The 19,002-nt window shown below is 41.7% G+C and overlaps 1 protein-coding gene across 2 annotated transcripts in view; it reads left to right on the forward strand.

Moving 5' to 3' along the window:
* ERCC6L (ERCC excision repair 6 like, spindle assembly checkpoint helicase) overlaps positions 1-18,645 on the forward strand; it is a 29,571-nt gene extending 10,926 nt beyond the window's left edge. Inside the window, exons 2-3 of one of the 2 annotated variants that reach the window (XM_024988308.2) lie at positions 1,869-1,968; positions 14,545-18,645. In XM_024988308.2, coding sequence (XP_024844076.1) covers positions 14,645-18,205 — 3,561 coding nt within the window. In that variant the 5' untranslated portion in view covers positions 1,869-1,968; positions 14,545-14,644 and the 3' untranslated portion in view covers positions 18,206-18,645. 2 annotated transcript variants of the gene reach the window in all.
* The last annotated feature ends 357 nt before the right edge of the window (positions 18,646-19,002 follow it).

Below are 19,002 nucleotides of genomic sequence, written 5' to 3' on the forward strand. Positions count from 1 at the left end.
TTCATCAAGAGGCTTTTGAGTTCCTCTTCACTTTCTGCCATAAGGGTGGTGTCATCTGCATATCTGACGTTATTGATATTTCTCCCGGCAATCTTGATTCCAGCTTATGCTTCTTCCAGCCCAGCATTTCTCATGATGTACTCTGCATAGAAGTTAATAAGCAGGGTGACAATATACAGCCTTGACGTTCTCCTTTTCCTATTAGGAACCAGTCTGTTGTTCCATGTCCAGTTCTAACTGTTGCTTCCTGACCTGCATATAGATTTCTCAAGAAGCAGCTCAGGTGGTCTGGTATTCCCATCTCTTTTAGAATTTTCCACAGTTTATTGTGATCCACACAGTCAAAGGCTTTGGCATAGTCAGTAAAGCAGAAATAGATGTTTTTCTGGAACTCTCTTGCTTTTTCAATGATTCAATGGATGTTGGCAATTTGATCTCTGGTTCCTCTGCCTTTTCTAAATCCAGCTTGAACATCTGGAAGTTCACGGTTCATGTACTGCTGAAAACTGGCTTGGAGAATTTTGAGCATTACTTTACTAGCATGTGAGATGAGTGCAATTGTGCGGTAGTTTGAGCATTCTTTGGCATTGCCTTTCTTTGGGATTGGAATGAAAACTGACCTTTTCCAGTCCTGTGACCACTGCTGAGTTTTCTAAATTTGCTGGCATATTGAGTGCAGCACTTTACACCTGTGTAAACAGTGTAACGATCTCTCTTGGGTTCCCCGTTTTTATACTTTAGGTCTCCTCCTTTTGGTTGTGCCCTGTGCAAAATAGGGCTTATACCCACCACCAGTCAAGAAAGGGAATGGAAATGGGCATATGCTCAAGGCCTATTGACAGTTGCAAGTTACATAACAATAGGCTTTGTTGTGCATGTCTTACCATAATTCAGTCTGTTATAATCAGATGTATATATGTGTAAATACTTGTGAATGGGCTCCTAGCTGCCTAAGGTTACTTGAGGAAGCCCCTGTGGTTAGTTTGTATCCACTGTGTGCCTAGGGCGCATGAGCAGTAGTTGGAAAAGTCTGTTTATTTTTGTAGCATATCTTTGAGCTCTTCTGGGTGTGTCTGGAATGGGCCCTAGAGATCAGCTTGCATCCTTTTCAGCTAGGTCACCCCTTGTTGCTCTTGCTTAACTTCCTACCTAACATTATGATAAATTATTTTCCACTTTGATTAAAATGATCACCCTGGAAGTAAGGCCAAAAGGCAGCCGTCTTCCCAGGCTAATTCTATGATCCAGGCTTTAATGGGCCAGTTTCCAGTACTGGCGTTCAGGTCATCTGCAATTTTTATGTCAGCCACACATGACTTACTGATTCTGACTGAGAATCAAAAGACTTAACCAATTGTATATGATATATCCACATGCATCTTGACATGGGGACTGTAGATATAGAGATGTGTCAAGGAGCTCCTTATCAGGGGGCTGGATCAGGATAGGGGAACTGATTTCTTGATGTTTTTTTTGGCTATGCTGGGTCTTCATTGCTGTGCGAGGGCTTTCTCTAGGTGTGGTGACCAGAGAGCTACTCGTTGTTATGGTGTGCGGGCTTCTCACTGCAGTAGCTTCTCCTTGCAGAGCTCGAGCTCTAGGTGCATGGGCTTCAGTAGTTGTGGTCCATGGGCTCAGTTGCTCCGTGGCATGTGGAATCCAGATCAGGGATTGAACCATGTCCCTTGCATTGGCAGGTGGACTCTTAACCACTTAATCACCAGGGAAGTCCCTGAATTCTTTAAAAAAAATTTTTTTTATTGAAGTATAGTTGATTACAATGTTGTGTTATTAAATAGCAAATCACAGCAAAGTGATTCATATATATATGTGTGTGTGTTCTTTTTTATATTTTTTTTCCATTATAGGTTATAGGAAACAGTTCTTGTGGGAAGGAGAGCCATAATTCTACTCACATGGACCAAAATTCGCAAGACCAGGCTTCTATACCCTGTGGTTGGTGGTCAGGTTAGAAAAGAGCAACTTCTGGTTGCTTTGCATGTGACGCCAATAAAGTTTTACTGGGTCAGGGTCTTTGCATTTAGTTCCTTATCTTGTCACAATTCCAGAAGAACAGCATAGGGCATGTTGCAGAGGGCCCTCCAGATTAAGGAAAACCTAGTGCTTGTCTCTGCAGTTTAAGCTTGTGTCTTTTCAGCTGCTGATTTGCAAACACTGCTGTATTTAGTGGGGCTTAGCTTTGGGGGGGGTATAATTATGGTATAGAAACCATAGCTAATTGGTTTCTCTGGGTGGGAAAACATTGCAGTATCTAAGCCTGGCATTCCCTCTGTGGAGACAAAATGCTTCTCAAGGGATCAGGCAAACACTGGAAGGATGGAAGATGGGATGGGATTGTTGAGATGTGATGGGATTGTTAGTTGGCTGTGGTTGAGGCAGATTTTTGCATCTGAGGAAGTAGAAAGTGCTTTTGGGAAGAAATGGTTTTAAGTGGCTACTTTAAGGCAAAAATACTCAGGTGGGTTTAGGATCCAGGGAATTAGCAGCTGGGCAGTTCTGCCAATGAAAGGGTAGCTTTGCAGGTAGAGGCTGTGTTTAATGGTTGTGTCTTTCTCCAGCAGTTGTTTGCATACAGTCTATGTGTCCTTCAAAACATTCCTTAAAGGGAACCATATTCTAAGCATGTAATCTGGGGTATAATCATTAAAATGTAAAGGGTTTTATTATCCCTTGCTATGAAATTAAAATCTCTTTTGGGTTGATGGTTTTGCATCTGAATAGTTCTTTAACATATTAGAGCTTCATATGTAAATATGTTTTGAAAATTATTAAATTGGTAAATGAAAATAAAAACTGACACTCTCCCCCCACACTCTAGCACTCTTTTTCTCCTTGTTCTGCTTGAGAAGGTGTTTTTTCTGCTGAATTGGTTGTCCTCTTGGCTCCCAAGCAGTCCTGGTTTCTCCCTAGCCAGGCCCAAGGAGAATAGGGGAGCAATTTTGGAAAAAATATTTGAGCCCTTAAACTATTAGCTGAGTTCTCCAGATCATTAGGGATACAGTGTGTTATAGATGGACACATGATTGCAGTAGTAGTAAAAATGACATGTTTTCCTTCCAAGCCCAGGATTGGAGGTTAAGTGCTAAACCAAACTGTATTACAGAAAACACTGTAGTCTTGTAAATAACAAGATATCCAGACCAGTGCTATAAAAAGCAGGTTTCATTTTCCCTCCAGTTCCACTATAGGGAAAGAATACTGTCCTAGGTCTAACTTTATTGTTGGAGCAGACAGGGTGGAGGGGAAGAACTGAGATACAGTATTAGATCTGCTAATTAGGGTGTTCCAGGGACTGGGAAGGTAATTTGGCTGACAGCAGGGGTTTGACCCAGCCAGAAAATGGTGCTGTCTAACAAATACTGTAAACTCCAGTTGTGGTTCAGGCAGAAGGTTGACAAATGTGGATGTTTCAGAGGATGGGTAGCAAGAACCCAGAAGTATGAGTCTTGGGCTGGTGGTAAGAAGTCTAGGTAGACAGTCACCATTTAAAAATATTTTTTTTTTATTTTTGGCTGCACTGGGTCTTCCTTGTTACATACAGGCTTTCTCTGGTTGCAGCCAGTGGGGGCTACTCTTTGTTGATGTGTGCAGGCTTTTCATTGCTCTGGCTTCTCTTGATGTGAAGCACAGCAGGCTCTAGGCATGCTGGCTCAGTAGTTGTGGCACACGGGCTCTGTAGTTGCAGCTCGCGGCCCCTAGAGTGCACAGGCTCCGGTAGTTGTGGTTGTTCAGTCACTCAGTCATGCCTGACTCTTTGCGACCCCATGGACTACGGCACCCCAGGCCTCCCTGTCCATCACCAACTTCCGGAGCTTGCTCAAACTCATGTCCATCGAGTTGGTTATGCCATCCAACCGTCTCATCCTCTGTTGTCCCCTTCTGCTGCCCTCAATCTTTCCCATAATCAGGGTCTTTTCAAATGAGTCAGTTCTTCGCATCAGGTGGCCAAACTATTGGAGTTTCAGCTTCGACATCAGTCCTTCCAATGAACACCCAGGACTGATCTCCTTTAGGATGGACTGGTTGGATCTCCTTGCAGTCCAAGGGACTCTCAAGAGTCTTCTCCAACACCACAGTTCAAAAGCATCAATTCTTCGGTGCTCAGCTTTCTTTATAGTCCCACTCTCACATCCATACATGACTGCTGGAAAAACCATAGTTTTGACTAGACGGACCTTTGTTGACAAAGTAATGTCTCTCCTTTTTAATATGCTGTCTAGGTTGGTCATAGCTTTTCTTCCAAGAGTAAGCATTTTTAGTTTCGTGGCTGCAGTTACCATCTGCAGTGATTTTGGACCCCCAGAAAAAGTCTCTCACTGTTTCCATTGTTTCCCCAACTATTTGCCATGAAGAGTGTGACCAGATGCCATGATCATAGTTTTTTAAATGTTGAGTTTTAAGCCAACTTTTTCACTCTCCTCTTTCACTTTCATCAAGAGGCTCTTTAGTTCTTCTTCACTTTCTGCTGTAAGGGTGGTGTCATATACATATCTGAGGTTATTGATTTCTCCCAGCAATCTTGATTCCAACTTGTGCTTCATCCAGCCTGGCATTTTGCATGATGGACTCTGCATATAAGTTAAATAAACAGGGACAGTATATAGACTTGACATATTCCTTTCCCAATTTGGAACCACTCTGTTTCCATGTCCAGTTGTAATTGCTTCTTGACCTGCATACAGATTTCTCAGGAGGCAGGTAAGGCATTCTGGTATTCCCATCTCTTGAAGAATGTTCCACAGTTTGTTGTGATCCACACAGTCAAAGGCTTTGGCATAGTCAGTAAAGCAGAAGTAGATGTTTTTCTGGAACTGTCTTCCTTTTTCAGTGATCCAGTGGATGTTGGCAATTTGATCTCTGGTTCCTCTGCCTTTTCTAAATCCAGCTTGAACATTTGAAAGTTCACGGTTCATGTACTGTTGAAGCCTGACTTGGAGAATTTTGAGCATTACTTTGCTAGCATGTGAGATGAGTGCAATGGTGCAGTAGTTTGAACATTCTTTGGCATTGCCTTTCTGTGGGATTGGACCTTTTCCAGTCCTGTGGCCACTGCTGAGTTTTCCAAATTTCCTGGCATGTTGAGTGAAGCACTTTCACAGCATCGTCTTTCAGGATTTGAAATAGCTCAACTGGAATTCCATCACCTCCACTAGCTTTGTGTGTAGTGATGCTTCCTAAGGCCCACTTGACTTCACATTCCAGGATGTCTGACTCTAGGTGAGTGATCACACCATCATGGTTATCTGGGTCATTATCTTTTTTGTATAGTTCTTCTGTGTATTCTTGGTACCTCTTCTTAATATCTTCTGCTTCTGTTAGGTCCATACTATTTCTGTCCTTTATTGTGCCCATCTGTGCATGAAATGTTCCCTTGGTATCTCTAATTTTCTTGAAGAGATCTCTAGTCTTTCCCATTCTGTTGTTTTCCTGTTTCTTTGCATTGATCATGGAGGAAGGCTTTCTTATCTCTCCTTGCTATTCTTTGGAAGTCTGCATTCACATGGTTATATCTTTCCTTTTCTCCTTTGCCTTTAGCTTCTCTTCTTTTCTTAGCTATTTGTAAGGCCTCCTCAGACAACCATTTTGCCTTTTTACATCTCTTTTTTGGGGGGATGGTCTTGATCACCGCCTCCTGTACAATGTCATGAACCTCCATCCATAGTTCTTCAGGCACTCTGTCTATCAGATTTAATCCCTTGAATCTATTTATCACTTATACTGTATAATCATAAGGGATTTGATTTAAGTTATACCTGAATGGTCTAGTGGTTTTCCCCACTTTCTTCAATTTAAGTCTGAATTTTGCAATAAGGAGCTCATGATCGGAGCCACAGTTAGCTCCTGGTCTTGTTTTTGTTGACTGTATAGAGCTTCTCCATCTTTGGCTACAAAGAATATAATCAATCTGATTTCGGTGTTGGCCATCTGGTGATGTCCATGTGTAGAGTCTTCTCCTGTGTTCTTGGAAGAGGGTGTTTGCTATGACCAGTGCTTTCTCTTGGCAAAACTCTGTTATCCTTTGCCCTGCTTCATTCTGTACTCCAAGGCCAAATTTGCCTGTTACTCCAGGTATCTCTGGGAGAAGGCAATGGCACCCCACTCCAGTACTCTTGTCTGGAAAATCCCATAGACGGAGGAGCCTGGTGGGCTGAAGTCCACGGGGTCGCAAAGAGTCGGACACGACTGAACGACTTCACTTTCACTTTTCACTTTCATGCACTGGAGAAAGAAATGGCAACCCACTCCAGTGTTCTTGCCTGGAGAATCCCAGGAATGGGGTAGCCTTGTGTGCTGCCGTCTATGGGGTCGCACAGAGTTGGACACGACTGAAGCGACTTAGCAGCAGCAGCAGCCAGGTATCTCTTGACTTCCTACTTTTGCATTCTAGTCCCCTATGATAAAAGGACATCTTTTTTGGGTGTTAGTTCTAGAAGGTCCTGTAGTTCTTCATACAACCATTCAACTTCAGCTTCTTCAGCATTACTGGTCAGGGTATAGACTTGGATTACTGTGATGTTGAATGGCTTGCCTTGGAAACTAACAGAGATCATTGTTTTTGAGAGTGCATCCAAGTACTGCATTTTGGACTCTTGTTGACTATGAGGGCTATTCCATTTCCCTAAGGGATTCTTGCCTACAGTAGTAGATATAATGGTCATCTTAGTTAAATGCCATTCCATTCCATTTTAGTTCACTGTTTCCTAAAATGTCGATGTTCACTCTTGCCATCTCTTGTTTGACCACTTCCAATTTACCTTGATTCATGGACCTAACATTCCAGGTTCCTATGCAGTATTGTTCTTTACACCATCAGACTTTACTTCCATCATGAGTCACATCCACAACTGGGTGTTGTTTCCACTTTGGCTCTGTCTCTTCATTCTTTCTGGAGTTATTTCTCTATTCTTCTCCATAGCATATTGGGCACCTACCAGCCTGGGGAGTTCATCTTTCAGTGTCCTATCTTTTTGCCTTTTCATGCTGTTCATGGGGTTTTGAAGGCAAGAATACTGAAGTGCTTTGCCATTCCCTTCTCCAGTCGACCACGTTTTGTCAGAACTCTCCACCATGACCTGTCTGTCTTGGGTGGCCCTACACGGCCTGGCTCATAGTTTCATTGAGTTAGACGAGGCCGTGGTCCATGTGATCAGTTTGATTAGTTTTCTGTGATTGTGGTTTTCATTCTGTCTTCCCCCTGAGGGATACTTCCCTGGTGGCTCAGAGGGTAAAGCGTCTGCCTGCAATGTGGGAGACCCATGTTCGATCCCTGGGTTGGGAAGATCCCCTGGAGAAGGAAATGGCAACCCATTCCAGTATTCTTGTTGGAGAATTCCATGGACAGAGGAGTCTGGTAGGCTACAGTGCACAGGGTCGCAAAGAGTGGGACACAACTGAGCAGTATCAATTTTCCCTCTGAGGGATAAGGATAAGAGGCTTATGGAATCTTCCTGATGAGAGAGACTGACTGTGGGGGAAACTGGGTCTTGTTCTGATAGGCAGGGCCATGCACAGTAAATCTTTAATCCAAATTCTGTTGATGGGCGGAAATGTGTTCCCTCTCTGTTGTTCCCAGCCTGGAAATTGCTCCCTGTGTTCTCCTAGGGAGAATGAATCGATCCTGCCCCTCCCCACCTCCTCTCTGCTCCCAGGCTTCCCTGTCCTTCACCAGCTCCCACAGCTTGCTCAAACTCATGTCCATTGAGTCAGTGATGCCATCCAACCATCTCATCCTCTGTCGTCCCCTTCTCCACTTTCTCCCTCAATCTTTCCCCGTGTCAGGGTCTTTTCTAATGTATCAGCTCTTTGCATCAGGTGACCAAAGTATTGGAGCTTCAGCTTCAGTAGTTGTGGTGTTCAGGCTTATTTGCTCCATGTCATATGGGCTCTTCCTGAACGAGGGATCGAACCCATGCACCCTGCATTGGTAGGTGGATTCTTATCCACCGCACCAACAGGCAAGTCCACAAATGGACTTTTTTTTTCTTTTTTTTAAAAAAACTTTTAATTCCAGAGTAGTTTTAGATTTACAAGTATATCACAAAGATAATACAGAGAGTTCCCATATATCCGACACCTAGTTTCCTGTATTCTTAACATCTTACATTTGTGTGGTACATTAATTACAGTTAATAAACCAGTACTGATACATTATTACTCAGTAAATCCATACTTGTTTTTGGATTTAGGCACAACCTAAATCCTTCGGTTTTGCCTGATATCCTTTTTGTATTCCAGCATCCTGTCTAGGACACCACATTACGTTTTGTCATCTGTCTCTTTAGGTTCTTGCCTCTGACAGTTTCTTAGACTTGCCAGTATTTTTGATGACCTTGACCATTTTGAGGAGTACTGATCAGGCAGTTTGTATACTGTTCCCCTAGTTGGGATTTGTCAGTGTACTTTCTTATGTTTAGACTGCAGCTTTTGGTTTTGGGGTGGGGGAGCAGGGAGACTACAGAGGTAAATTACCCTTTTCATTAAATCATGTCAAAGTGAAAGTGTAAGTCACTCAGTCGTGTCTGACTCTTTGCGACCCCTTGGACTATACAGTCATGGAATTCTCCAGGCCAGAATACTGGAGTGGGTAGCCCTTTCCTTCTCCAGGGGATCTTCCCAACCCAGGGATCGAACCCAGGTCTCCCACATTGTAGGCAGATTCTTTACCAGCTGAGCTACAAGGGAAGCCCAAGAGTACTGGAGTGGGTAGCCTATCCCTTCTCCAGCGGATCTTCCCGACCCAGGAATCAAACCGGGGTGTCCTGCATTGCAAGTGGATTCTTTACCAACTAAGCTATCAGGGAAACCAAAAAAGGGTACATATTATCCACATGACTTATCACTGTTGATGTTGACCATAATCACCTGGGTGAGGTACTGTTTGCCAGGTTCTTCACTTTAATTTTGTTTTGGTTTTGGCCATACCACATGGTTTGTGGGATCTTAGTTCTCCGACCAGGGATCAAACCCGTGCCCCCTGCAGTGGAAGCACGGAGTCCTAACCACTGGCCCACCAGGAAATTCCCAGTTTCTTCACTTTAAAGGTACTTTTTTCCACACTGCACTTTTCCATACTGTACTCTTTGGAAGGATGTTACTACGTGTACTTCATAGTTAAGTATTAGGAATTATGCTTCATTTTCCTGAGGGTCGAGTATCTGTATAAATTATTTGAAATTCTTCTGCACAGGAGATTTGCTTCATTTCCTATACTTATTCACTCATTTATATTGGACTAATATATCTGTGGACTCATGACTATTTATTTTCTACTTTGAGTTATAATCCAATACTACTTCATTGTATTGCTCAAATTGTTCTGGCTTTGACCATTGGGAGCTCTTTCATTTGGCACTTGTGTCTCTGACACACTCCTTTCATTGTGGGATGTTGTTTGTATTTGACCACTTCCTTACTTTCCGACAATACAGCATGCTCCAGGCTCATCTTATAGATTTCTTGCCATAACCCTAGAATGCCATTTTTCCAAGGAGGCCTGGTCCTTTTATTCGCAAATGGTACTAGAAGTAAAGATCTGGGTGCTTGATGTGCTTGTTACTGCTGGGGTTTCCTTGCTTCTAGGCCCTCTTAGCTGACAGAGCAAGGAAATATGTGTATATACTAACCCACGTATATCCACATGTCTGTAAATATTTTTAGGTGTAACTATCTGTGTTTATCTATCTAGATGGCATCACCGACCTGGACATGGGTTTGAGCAAGCTTTGGGAGTTGGTGATGGACAGGGAAGCCTGGCGTGCTGTAGTCCGTGGGGTCACAAAGAGTTGGACACGCCTGAGTGACTGAACTGAACTGATCTGTATTTATGTTGAACATGGGTTTATAGTGATGTTTCTAATTCTGATCCATTACCGCCTAGATCATTGTAACCTTCTCTTAACCAGTCTGTAAACTCCCATTCCAACAGTGAGAAACCTGGCTCCCACTATCTGCCATCCATTTACTTAATGCTTCAACTCTAGCATACATGCATTTCAGTATCAGAACTTTTACGTCATACCCCCATGGGAAACAACTGTATCCTCTAGAGTACATGCTTATGTTTCTTTTGGTTTTACTCTCACAGACTTGATTCATTTCCTAGGTTACTTAGGTCAGCACATTTTCCCTCCACCCTCTTCAGTGAGGTTGTTTCATACATTTGTAATACAGCTAGATGGTTTCATGGTGATTTTAATACAGTGTGTTAAATGTACTGATAGAGATGAACATATAGGGGAATATTGAGGTAGAACAACTGATGGGGGAGGGTAGGGATGAAAGGCATCCTAGAGGAACCACAGGTGAGGCCTGATTTTATTTTATTTTTTTTTTAACATGGTTATTTTAGTTTATTAAATATATGACTATTTAAGATGGTTAACTGTTAAGCAATGGAACAGGTTTCTTTTTTTTAAACTTAAATTTATTTATTTTAATTAGAGGCTAATTACTTTACAATATTGTATTGGTTTTGCCATACGTCACCATGAATCTGCCACGGGTGTACACGTGTTCCCAATCCTGAACCCCCCTCCCACCTCCCTCCCCATACCATCCCTCTGGGTCATCCCAGTGCACCAGCCCCAAGCTTCCTGTATCCTGCATCGAACCTGGACTGGCAATTCATTTCTTATATGATATTATACAAGTTTCAATGCCATTCTCCCAAATCATCCCCCACCTCCCTCTCCCACAGAGTCCAAAAGACTGTTCTATACATCTGTCTCTTTTGCTGTCTCGCATACAGGGTTATCATTACCATCTTTCTAAATTCCATGTATATGCGTTAGTATACTGTATTGGTGTTTTTTTTTCTGGCTTACTTCACTCTGTATAACAGGCTCCAGTTTCATCCACCTCATTAGAACTGATTCAAATGTATTCTTTTTAATGGCTGAGTAATACTCCATTGTGTATATGTACCACAGCTTTCTTATCCATTCATCTGCTGATGGACATCTAGGTTGCTTCCATGTCCTGGCTATTATAAACAGTGCTGTGATGAACATTGGGGTACACGTGTCTTGAAATGTGGGTTCTGGACCAGAAGCATTAGCATCACCTGGGAACTTTGTAGAACTACAAATTCTTGGGCCTCACTACAGAATCAGAAAATCTGATGTTGGGGTCCAGCAATCTGTGTTTTAACAAGCCTTCCAGGAGATTGTGGAGAAGGCAATGGCAACCCACTCCAGTACTCTAGCCTGGAAAATCCCATGGGTGGAGGAGCCTGGTAGGCTGCAGTCCATGGGGTCGTGAAGAGTTGGACACAACAGAGCAACTTCACTTTCACTTTTCACTTTCATGCATTGGAGAAGGAAATGGCAACCCACTCCAGTGTTCTTGCCTGGAGAATCCCAGGGACGGGGGAGCCTGGTGGGCTGCCATCTATGGGGTCGCACAGAGTCGGACACGACTGAAATGATGCAGCAGCAGCAGCCAGGAGATTGTGCAGAACATTGAGAAACAGTGTCTTAAAGAATGAGTGAGGTCAGCTTGGAGAGGAGTATAGCCCAGAAGAGGAAGGTAGTGTGAGGCTAAGCTTTGGAGGACAAAGTAGTATGATGGGCATAAGAGGTTAAAAGAAAATGTTTGAGGCAGGAAGTGGCAGAAGTTAAGGCAGAGAGATCAGCAGTTCCTGGCTGTATCAGTCAGGGCCTGGAATGCCAGGCTACAGAGCTTAAACTTCATTCTTAGGCCATAGGAAGCCACTGAAGATTTTGTTGTTGTTGTTGTTAACAGATTTGTTGAGGTACCATTCCATTCTCAAACTATAAAAGAGTACAGTTTAATAATTTTTAGTATGTTCACAGAGTTGTGCACCCCATCACCACAGTTAGTTTTAGAACATTTTCATCACCCTTAAAAGAAATTCCTTACCTTTCAGCCATCATACCCTCTCGTCCATGAATGCCCCAGCCACCAGCCCCTGGCAACCACTAATATACTTTCTCTGTGAATTTGCCTAACTTGGACATTTCATATAAACAGAATCATAAAATATATGCCCTTTTATGACTGGCTTTTTTATGTATAGTTGATGTACAATATTATGTAAGTTACAGGTGTATGATACAGTGATTCACAATTTTTAAAGCTTATATTCCATATATAGTTATTAGAAAATATTGGCTGTATTTCCTGTGTTGTACAATATACCCTTGTAACTTATTTTATACCTGATAGTTAGTACCTCTTAATCCCTTACCCCTATGTTGCCCGCCACGACCCCCATTCCTCTCCCCAATGGTAACCACTAATTTGTCCTCTGTATCAGTGAGTGACTGGCTTATTATTTCATGTAGCAAAATGTTTTTAAGACTCATTCATGCTGTAGCATTATTTCATTCCTTTTTATGGCTGCATATATTTTGTATGGGTATATCACCTTTTTATCTGGTATATCATCATTTGATGGACATTTGTGTTATTTCCCCTTTTGGTTTAGTGAATAATATAATACTGCTGTGAACATTCATGTACAAGATTTTCTGTGACCAAATGTTTTCATTTCTCTTGGGTATATACCTGGGAGTAGAATTCCTAAATTACATGGTAACTCTATGTGTAACTTTTTAAGGAACTGATGGACTAATTTCTGAAGCACTGACTCCATTTTACATTCCTACCAACAGTGTTATAGAGTTGCAGTTTTTCCACTTTTTTGTTTTGCTGTCAACACTTGGTATTTTCTCTTTTTGATTCTAGTCATCCTAATGGGCATGAAGTGTTATTGTGGTTTTGGTTTGCATTTTCCCTAATGACTAATAATGTTGAGCATCTTTTCATGTGGTTGTAAGCTATTTGTATATCTTCCTTGGAGAAATAGTCAGATACTTTGCCCATTTTAATTGGGTTACTTGTCTTTTTTTTTTTTTTTGGGCGGGATCTTAGTTCCCTGATGAAGGATTGAACCCAGGGCCATGGCAGTGAAAGTGTTGAATCCTAACCACTGGACCACCAGGGAAGTCCCTCTTTGTCTTTTAGTTATTGAGTTGTAAGAGTTCTTTATATATTCTAGGTACAAATCCTTTATCAGGTACAAGATTTGCAAGTATTTTCTCTCATTCCTTGGGTTGTCTTTTCACTTTCTTCATGGTATCCTTTGTAGCACAAATGTTTTTAGCTTTTATGAAGCCCAATTTATTTTTTACTTTGGTTGCACATGTGTTTGGCACCATATCTAAGAAACCATTGCCAAATCCAAGGTCATGACAGAGTTACACCTATTACACCTAACTTTCTTCTAAGAGTTTTGTGGTTTCAGCACTTATATTTAGGTCTTTGATTCATTTTGAATTAATTTTTGTGTATGTTGTGAGGTGGGGGACCAATTTCATTCTTTTGCACATGGATATTTACTTAAAAAGACTACTCTTTCCTCAGTGAATTGTTGTGGCACCCTTTCCAAATCTGTCAACTGTAAACCACTGAAGACTTTTAAGCAAAGGACGGACAATTTCTTCTATGTTTTAAGACAGTATCTCTGACTCCTGTGCAGAGAATATGTTGGAGGGGCCAAGAGTGGACATAGGGAAACCAGTGAGTAGGAAGTTGCAGTTATCCAATCCAGAGATGATGGTGACTTGGACCACAGTAGTGGTAGAGATGAGAGAGCAAGACACAGGTTATCTTTGGGAAATAAAGTTAGGAGGGCTTGGGGGACTGTTGGCTAAGGGACGAGGTGGTTAGAAAGAGAGAAAAGGCAAGGGTCACTCATTTGGATTGGAGTCTAGGATGATCTTTAGATTTTTAGCTTGTATGGCTGAGTGGATGTTACTGTCATTTATTACCATACAAACGGAGAAACACGCCTTAAGAGGGGAAATAATAAGTTTAGTTTGGAATTAATTGAATTGGAGGTGCCTGTGAAACTTTCAAGTGGAGATGTACAGAAGGCAGTTGGAATATGGGTTTAGACTAGAGCTTGAGGGCAAGCCTTGGGTTGGAGAAAGTGTTTTGGGAGTTAGGAACACATAGGTGGGAGTGGCAGCTCTAGGAGACAATAAGGAGAAAGGAAAAGGAGTGAGAAGAGGGCTAGGACTGAGCCTTTGGGGAGGAAGAATAGGAACCTGAGAAAGACCCAGAGAGGAAATGGCCAGTGATGGGGGAGGAAACCAGGAGGAATCTATATGAATCCAGTGGAGGGAGGGATTTGCAAGGGCAGAGTGATCAACCGTGAAATGTATCACAGAGATCCAGAAAAATAAGGCCTGAGAAGTGCTTATGTATGTTCTTGTTTCCATGCTCCCACAATATAGGTTGGTTATTTCCTACAATTAGTACCTGAAGTTGTTGCTATCAGGGTTTGGTGGATATTTGTGTCTTCTTAAGTGGTATCTTCTGTGCTAATCTTTCCCATCCTGAATTGAAGATATTGAAAGCTCAACTATGGTTTGGGTTCCAAAATGGACTCTAAAGCATTCTTAGACTGAATGTTCAATTTGTTTCCTTTCTTTCTAATCTTCTATCTATCAGTCTCTCTCTATGTATGCATAGCTTTTTTTAACCTTATTTTTACAGATATGTGAAGGAGGCCAAAGAAGCAACTAAGAATGGAGATCTGGAACAAGCACTTAAACTTTTCAACTTGGCAAAGGACATTTTTCCTAACGAAAAGGTGATGAGCAGAATCCAAAAAATACAGGAAGCCTTGGAGGAGTTGGCAGAACATGGAGATGATGAATTCATAGATGTGTGCAACTCTGGCCTGCTGCTTTATCAAGAACTGCATAACCAACTATATGAGTACCAGAAGGAAGGTATAGCTTTCCTGTACAGCCTGTATAGGGATGGAAGGAGAGGTGGCATTCTGGCAGATGATATGGGGTTAGGAAAGACTGTTCAAATCATTGCTTTCCTTTCTGGTATGTTTGATGCTTCACTTGTGAACCATGTGCTGCTGATCATGCCAACCAGTCTCATCAGCACATGGCTAAGAGAATTTGTCAAGTGGACTCCAGGAATGAGAGTCAAAACTTTTCATGGTCCTAGCAAGGATGAACGTACCAGAAACCTCTGTCGGATTCAGCAAAGGAATGGTGTCATTATCACCACATACCAAATGTTAATCAATAATTGGCAGCAGCTTTCCAGCTTGAATGGCCAAGAGTTTTTGTGGGACTATGTCATCCTTGATGAAGCACATAAAATAAAAAGCTCGTCTACCAAGTCAGCAATATGTGCTCGTGCAATCCCTGCCAGTAATCGCATCCTCCTCACAGGAACCCCAATCCAGAATAATTTACAAGAACTATGGTCCCTATTTGATTTTGCTTGTCAAGGGTCCCTGCTAGGAACACTAAGAACTTTTAAAATGGAGTATGAAAATCCTATTACTAGAGCAAGAGAGAAGGATGCTACCCCAGGGGAAAAAGCTTTGGGATTTAAAATATCTGAAAACTTAATGGCAATCATAAAGCCCTATTTTCTCAGGAGGACTAAAGAAGAGGTACAGAAGAAAAAGTCAAGCAACCCAGAGGTCCAGCTTAGTGAAAAGAGTCCAGATGTTGGTGCCATATGTGAAATGCCTTCCCTTTCCAGGAAAAATGATTTAATTATTTGGATACGTCTTGTACCTTTACAAGAAGAAATATACAGGAAATTTGTGTCTCTAGATCATATCAAGGAGTTGTTAATGGAGACACGCTCACCTTTGGCTGAGCTGGGTGTCTTAAAGAAGCTCTGTGATCATCCTAGGCTGCTATCTGCACGAGCTTGTGGTTTGCTGAATCTAGGAGCTGCCAAATTCTCTGTTCAGGATGAAATTGAAGGGGAAGATTCCTCAGATGTGGACCATATTGATCAAATAAGTGATGATACACTGATGGAAGAATCTGGAAAGATGTTATTTCTAATGGACCTGCTTAAGAAACTGCGAGATGAAGGGCATCAAACTCTGGTGTTTTCCCAGTCAAGACGAATTCTAAACATCATTGAACGTCTCTTAAAGAATAGGCACTTTAAGATATTGCGAATTGATGGAACAATTACTCATCTTGTGGAACGAGAAAAAAGAATTAGTTTATTCCAGCAAAATAAAGATTACTCTGTTTTTCTGCTTACCACTCAAGTAGGTGGTGTTGGCTTAACACTAACTGCAGCAAGCAGAGTGGTCATCTTTGACCCTAGCTGGAATCCTGCAACTGATGCTCAAGCTGTGGATAGGGTTTACCGAATTGGACAGAAAGAAAATGTTGTAGTTTATAGGCTTATCACTTGTGGAACTGTAGAGGAAAAAATATACAGAAGACAGGTTTTCAAGGACTCATTAATAAGACAAACTACTGGTGATAAGAAGAACCCTTTCCGATATTTTAGTAAACAAGAATTGAGAGAGCTCTTTACAATTGAGGATTTTCAGAACTCTGCAACCCAGCTGCAGCTTCAGTCTTTGCATGCTGCTCAGAGGAGATCTGATAAGAACCTAGATGAACATATTGCCTTCCTGCACTCTTTGAGGATAGCTGGAATCTCAGACCATGATTTGATGTACACACGTGACCTGTCTGTTAAAGAAGAGCTTGATGTGATCGAAGACTCTCACTATATTCAACAAAGGGTTCAGAAAGCTCAATTCCTTGTTGAATCCGAGTCTCAAAATACAGAGCTCTTAATGGAAAGACAAAAAATGGGGAATGAGGGCATCTGGCTGAGAGAACCTGTATATCAAACAAAGAAGAAACGTCCCAAAGTAAATAAACCACAGCCTCAGCCTTCATCTCATCTACCTGTTTATCACACCCAGGAAGAAATCAGTTCTCTAATGGCCAGCATAATCATTGATGATCTGCCCAAAGAGGATGAGAAAGATCTCTCCAGGATAAAGCTGAATGATACCATCCCACAAGATGGTAGGCACCCATGTGTAATTACACTTAATGATGACTTTGTCACTACTTTACCCAAAGGGTGTGGAGATGTAGAAGAGATTTTCCCTGACTCTTTATCAGGGATGGCGCTACAAAAAGAGGCATCACAAGAGGGGTTTATGCAGGAGTCAGAGCAAGAGAGCCCTCTGGCAAGTTTTAATTATTTACCTAGCAAGTCAGCCAGAGTTGATCTTGGACCAAATCTAGATCAACTAGAGGATGATGAGGTTTTACATCATTGCAATCCCTCGCCTGCTAATCCCAAAACAAAGGAATATCAAAGGCCAGAATCGAATGTATCTGTTATTAAAATAGCTGATGATGACTTAACAGCAGCCCACAGTGCACTGCAGGATGCTCAAGCGAATGAGGCCAAATTGGAAGAGGAACCTTTAGCCTCTTCAGGACAGTATGCATGTGATTTCAATCTTTTCTTGGAAGACTCTGCAGACAATGGACAAAATCTTTCCAGTCAGTTTTTGGAGCATGTGGAGAAAGAAAATAGCTTGTGTGGCTCTGCAGCTAATTCCAGAGCAGAGTCAGTGCATAGCAAAGCATGTCTCAGTGTGGATCTTTCTGAGGAAGATGATGAGCCAGAAGAAGTTGTTAATGTGAAAATCAGAAGAAAAGCCAGACGAATTGATTCAGATAATGAAGATGAACATACTTTTAAAGATACTTCAAGCACAAACCCATTCAACACATCTCCCTTCCCATTTTTATCTGTAAAACAGTTTGATGCCTCAACTCCCAAAAATGACATTAGTCTACCTGAAAGGTTCTTTTCACCTAAAATATCTGACAGTATAAATAAGTCTGTAAACTCTAGAAGATCCCTGGCTTCTAGGAGGTCTCTTATTAATGTGGTTTTAGACCACGTGGAAGATATGGAGGAAAGACTTGACAATAGCAGTGAAGCAAAGGTTGTTGAAGATCATCTGGAGGAAGGAGCAGAGGAAAGTGGTGACGAAGCCCCAGAGCATACAAAAGAAGATCCTTCCAGAGAAACACTGTCTTCAGAAAATAAATCCAGTCAGTTAAGTACATCTAAGCCTGGTGCTCTGGCTCAGGAGACCTCTCCAGGTGACCCTGAGCCTTTGTCTGATGGACAGTTGGTTGACTCTCCCCAGGATGAGGCAATGGAGGCTGTGAATGACTATGACACTCTTGTCTTGCATGGAAAAGAACTGAAAGAGTGTGGAAAAATACAGGAGGCCTTAGACTGCTTGGTTAAAGCACTTGACATAAAAAGCTCAGATCCTGAAGTCATGCTCATGACTTTAAGTTTGTATAAACAACTTAATAAAACTTGAGAATATAACCTGTTTTATAGTATTTTAGAGCAAAACTTGAGTATGAGGTAATTTGTTCCCATAATTGGATTCTTTGGGAGCATGAAGCCTTCAGGCTTAAGGTGAAAGAACTCAAAAAGTGAGTTTTTGTTCTAACTTTTTTTTGCAAATTTTGTGTTACTGCTTTCCTGCTCTTTTCCTGCTTTCCTGCTGCTTTCCTGCTTTTCCTGCTCCTGCTTTCCCTCATAGATATATTTTGGTATTCTGAGCACTAGGTTAATATTTCTTTGCTCAGGTATTCTTATATTTTTCTTTTAGGCATACTCTGTAAACCATAGAACTATGTTATTTCTAGAGAAGTTTTTGTAACATTACTCTGGCCATTTTAAATTTTACTCTGAGAATGTCAATTTTGTATACCACAATCCAGATAATAATAATATTAAAGTTACTTTTCTCAAGCATTTTTCATTGTTTCTTTCAGTGAGATGGTTGATATTGACAAATACATGTAAAAATCATTTAGGCAGAATTCTGTTATTAGTATTCCAGATCGAAGACCCACTTAACATACACTAGCATGTAGGCTGTTGGTTTACTACAGGCAGACTGGGATAAGGTACCTGGTGCTGGGCTGCTTTATCACTGGTGCCCTACCCTGGAGTCCCTTTGCAGACCATTTGGCCATCTGTCACCACCACCACCTGAGTTCTGACACATGCTAACACGTTATATCTTCAGGTTGTAGACTGAAAAGGAGTTTGGTTCCCTCCTAAAAACAAAAAGTGCAGCATAGCATTTTGTGCTCTATCACTGGA

The sequence above is a fragment of the Bos taurus genome, chromosome X (assembly GCF_002263795.3).
Source record: "Bos taurus isolate L1 Dominette 01449 registration number 42190680 breed Hereford chromosome X, ARS-UCD2.0, whole genome shotgun sequence".
In the NCBI taxonomy this organism is placed as follows: domain Eukaryota; kingdom Metazoa; phylum Chordata; class Mammalia; order Artiodactyla; family Bovidae; genus Bos; species Bos taurus.